At 44.0% G+C, this 3322-nt stretch overlaps 1 protein-coding gene across 1 annotated transcript in view; it reads left to right on the top strand.

Moving 5' to 3' along the window:
* Nucleotides 1-3322, top strand: part of LOC106880417 (serine/threonine-protein kinase MRCK alpha) — a 24685-nt gene that overhangs the window by 12517 nt on the left and 8846 nt on the right. The window contains exons 8-10 of the mRNA XM_014930332.2: nt 221-544; nt 1491-1598; nt 3025-3105. Coding sequence (XP_014785818.1) covers nt 221-544; nt 1491-1598; nt 3025-3105 — 513 coding nt within the window. The remainder of the gene's footprint in view (nt 1-220; nt 545-1490; nt 1599-3024; nt 3106-3322) is intronic.

Here is a 3322-nt window from a genome sequence, read left to right as displayed (position 1 = left end):
GGTTGGCATGGGTACCAGTACAGAGTTTAGTGTCCAATGAAGGAGAGGTTGGCTTGGGTGCCAGTACAGAGTTTAGTTTCCAATGAAGGAGGGGTTAGCATGGGTGCCAGTCATTGATTACGGTTGAATTACGATTTCAGATTTGAAATTTCAAATCCCAAAATTTTTAAAATGTTAAAATTTGTCTTGCACAGAATTTTTGATTTTGTCTTCCACTCAGGTAAACAACGCCATGTGAAACTGCTCCAGATGTCGGCCCAGGGCTGGTTGGAAAACGACCCCATTAAAATAACCGAAACGAAAGGATGCCACTTATTTTGTACTGGATTAATTCGGCAAGGGTCCACATCTTGCTTATGTGTAGCAATCAAACGCACCATCCAGGTCTACGAAATCACAAAAACGAAACAACGGCAACACAAACTAAAAGATGTACAAGTCCCAGGGTGTGTTCAGTTTCTGGAAATGATGAACGAACGCCTTTGCGTTGGTTACCCATCATGCTTTGCGATTTATAGTGTACAAGGAGATGGAGCCCCTATGAGTAAGTAAACCTGAAAATTTTTCACCCTTTTTTTTTTTTTTTTTGCTTTAATGACAAGCCAAAAATCCATGCTGGATTGGCCGTCACCTGGGACAATAATGCCCACATTTCCCAGTGGTGAACAAGATGTTTCTGGGAAGACCTTGAAATCATTGTTGCTGGGAAGCAATCTTCATCATCATCATCATCATCATTATCATTGTCGTTTAACGTCCGCTTTCCATGCTAGCATGGGTTGGACGATTTGACTGGTGAAACCAGATGGCTACACCAGGCTCCAATCTGATTTGCCAGAGTTTCTACAGTTCGATGCTCTTCCTAACGCCAACCACTCAGAGTGTAGTGGGTGCTTTTATGTGCCACCGGCACGAAGGCCAGTCAGGTGGAACTGGCAATGGCCACGCTCAAAATGGTGCATCTTATGTGCCACTCGCACAAGAGCCAGTCCAGGGGCACTGGCAACGATCTCACTTGGCTTGGCGGGTCTTCTCACGCACAGCACATTTCCAAAGGTCTCGGTCAGTAGTCATCGCCTCGGTGAGGCCCAATGTTCGAAGGTCTTGCCTCACCACCTCAGCCCAGGTCTTCCTGGGCCTACCTCTTCCACGGGTTCCCTCAACTGTTAGGGTGTGGCAATTTTTCACGCAGCTATCCTCCTCCATTCTCACCACATGTCCATACCAACGCAATCGTCTCTCTTGCACACCACAACTGATGCTTCTTATGTTCAGCTTTTCTCTCAAGATACTTACACTCTGACGGGTATTCACATTGACATTACACATCCATCGGAGCATACTGGCTCCATTCCTTACGAGCTTACGCATGTCTTCAGCAGTCGCGGCCCAAAGACACTTAATATTAGTTACTGCAGAAGAAGTAACTTTCCGAAAGAAAAATTACATTTTGAAATAGTGTTTAATTCTATTTGCCCTTCTCTCGACAGCTCTTGTCAACGCTGACGATGTTACCCTGAAGTTTCTACACCAAACCCCTGTCGACGCATTAGCTGCGGTCGAGATGTCGCACAAGGAATACCTGTTGGTCTTCAACGGTTAGTATCCCCTTCTCATCTTTTTTATTTAAACATTAAACAAAATTGAAATACAGTTCTCTATTTAAGAGATCAGGAATCATGTACAATGTTTACATTTGATGGATATTTCACTTCATCTTGTCTGTTGTTAACATTTCGGCTGATATACCCTCCAGCCTTCTTCAGGTGTCTTGGGGGACTCTAAAACCCTATACCTAACCTCGGCCCTAAAACCCTAACCCTAACTCTAAAACCCTATATCTAACCCTGGCCCTAAAACCCTATACCTAACACTAAATCTAAACCCTCCCCCTAAAAGCGTAACTGTTAAACCCTAAAACCCCATCCCTAACTCTAAAACCCTATCCTTAACCCTAAAACTCTAATTCTCACCCTAAAACCCTATACCCAACCCTAACTCTAAAACCTTATACCTAACCCTAACCGTAATCCTAAGACCCTAACCCTAACTCTAAAACCCTATACCTAACCCTAAAACCCTAACCCTAACTCTAAAACCTTGTACTTAACCCTGGCCCTAAAACCCTAACCCTAACTCTAAAACCTTATACCTAACCCCGGCCCTAAAACCCTAGACCTAACCCTAACCCTAAAACCCTATACCTGACCCTAATCCTAACTCTAAAACCCTATACCTAACCTTGGCCCGAAAACCCTATACCTAACCCCGGCCCTAAAACCCTATACCTAACCCTAACCATAATCCTAAAACTCTAACCCTAACTCTAAAACCCTATACCTAACCTCATCCCTAAAACCCTAACCCTAACTCTAAAACCCTATACATTACCCTAAAACCCTATACCTAACCCCGGCCCTACAACCCTAACCCTAATTCTAAAACCCTATACCTAACCTCAGCCCTAAAACCCTATACCTTACCCTAACCGTAATCCTAAAGCCCTAACCCTAACTCTAAGACCCTATACCTAACCTCAGCCCTAAAACCCTAACCCTAACTCTAAAACCCTATACCTAACCCCGGCCCTAAAACCCTATACCTAACCTTAACCGTAATCCTAAGACCCTAACCCTAACTCTAAAACCCTATACCTAACCCTAACCCCAGCCCTAAAACCCTATACCTCACCCTAACCGTAATCCTAACCCTAAAACCCTGACCTTAAAACCCTAACCTTACTCTCACCCTAAAACACAAACTCTAAAACCCTAGCCCTAACTCTAAAACCCTATACCTAACCCCGGCCCTAAAACCCTAACCCTCACCCTAAGACCCTAATTCTAAATCCTTAACCCTCACCCTAAAACCCTAATTCTAAATCCCTAACCCTAACTCTAAAACCCTGTACCTAACCCCAGCCCTTCAAAGGAATAAGACACGACTGTTCCGGTATAAGGTTAAATCGACGCTAATCCTTTAAAATTTATTATAAGGGGTCTTTTTATTCTCTCCCTCTTTCAGTTTTGGGCGTGTATGTCGATAATAACGGGAAGCGGAGCAGGAACCAAGAGATTATGTGGCCTTCACCACCTCACGCGATTAGTAAGTATTAACCTCTTTGACTTGTTCTCAGTCTTTTGACTGTGGCCATGCTGGGGCAGCGCCTTTTAGTCAGAGCAAATCCACTCACAAGGCTTTGGTTGGCCCGAGGCTATAGTAGAAGACACTTGCCCAAGGTGCCAGGCAGTGGGACTGAACCCTGGACCATGTGGTTGGTAAGCAAGCTATGTATATATATATATATATATATATATATATA

The sequence above is a fragment of the Octopus bimaculoides genome, chromosome 16 (genome assembly GCF_001194135.2).
Source record: "Octopus bimaculoides isolate UCB-OBI-ISO-001 chromosome 16, ASM119413v2, whole genome shotgun sequence".
Classification (NCBI taxonomy): domain Eukaryota; kingdom Metazoa; phylum Mollusca; class Cephalopoda; order Octopoda; family Octopodidae; genus Octopus; species Octopus bimaculoides.
This window is presented reverse-complemented; position numbering and strand designations above follow the sequence as displayed.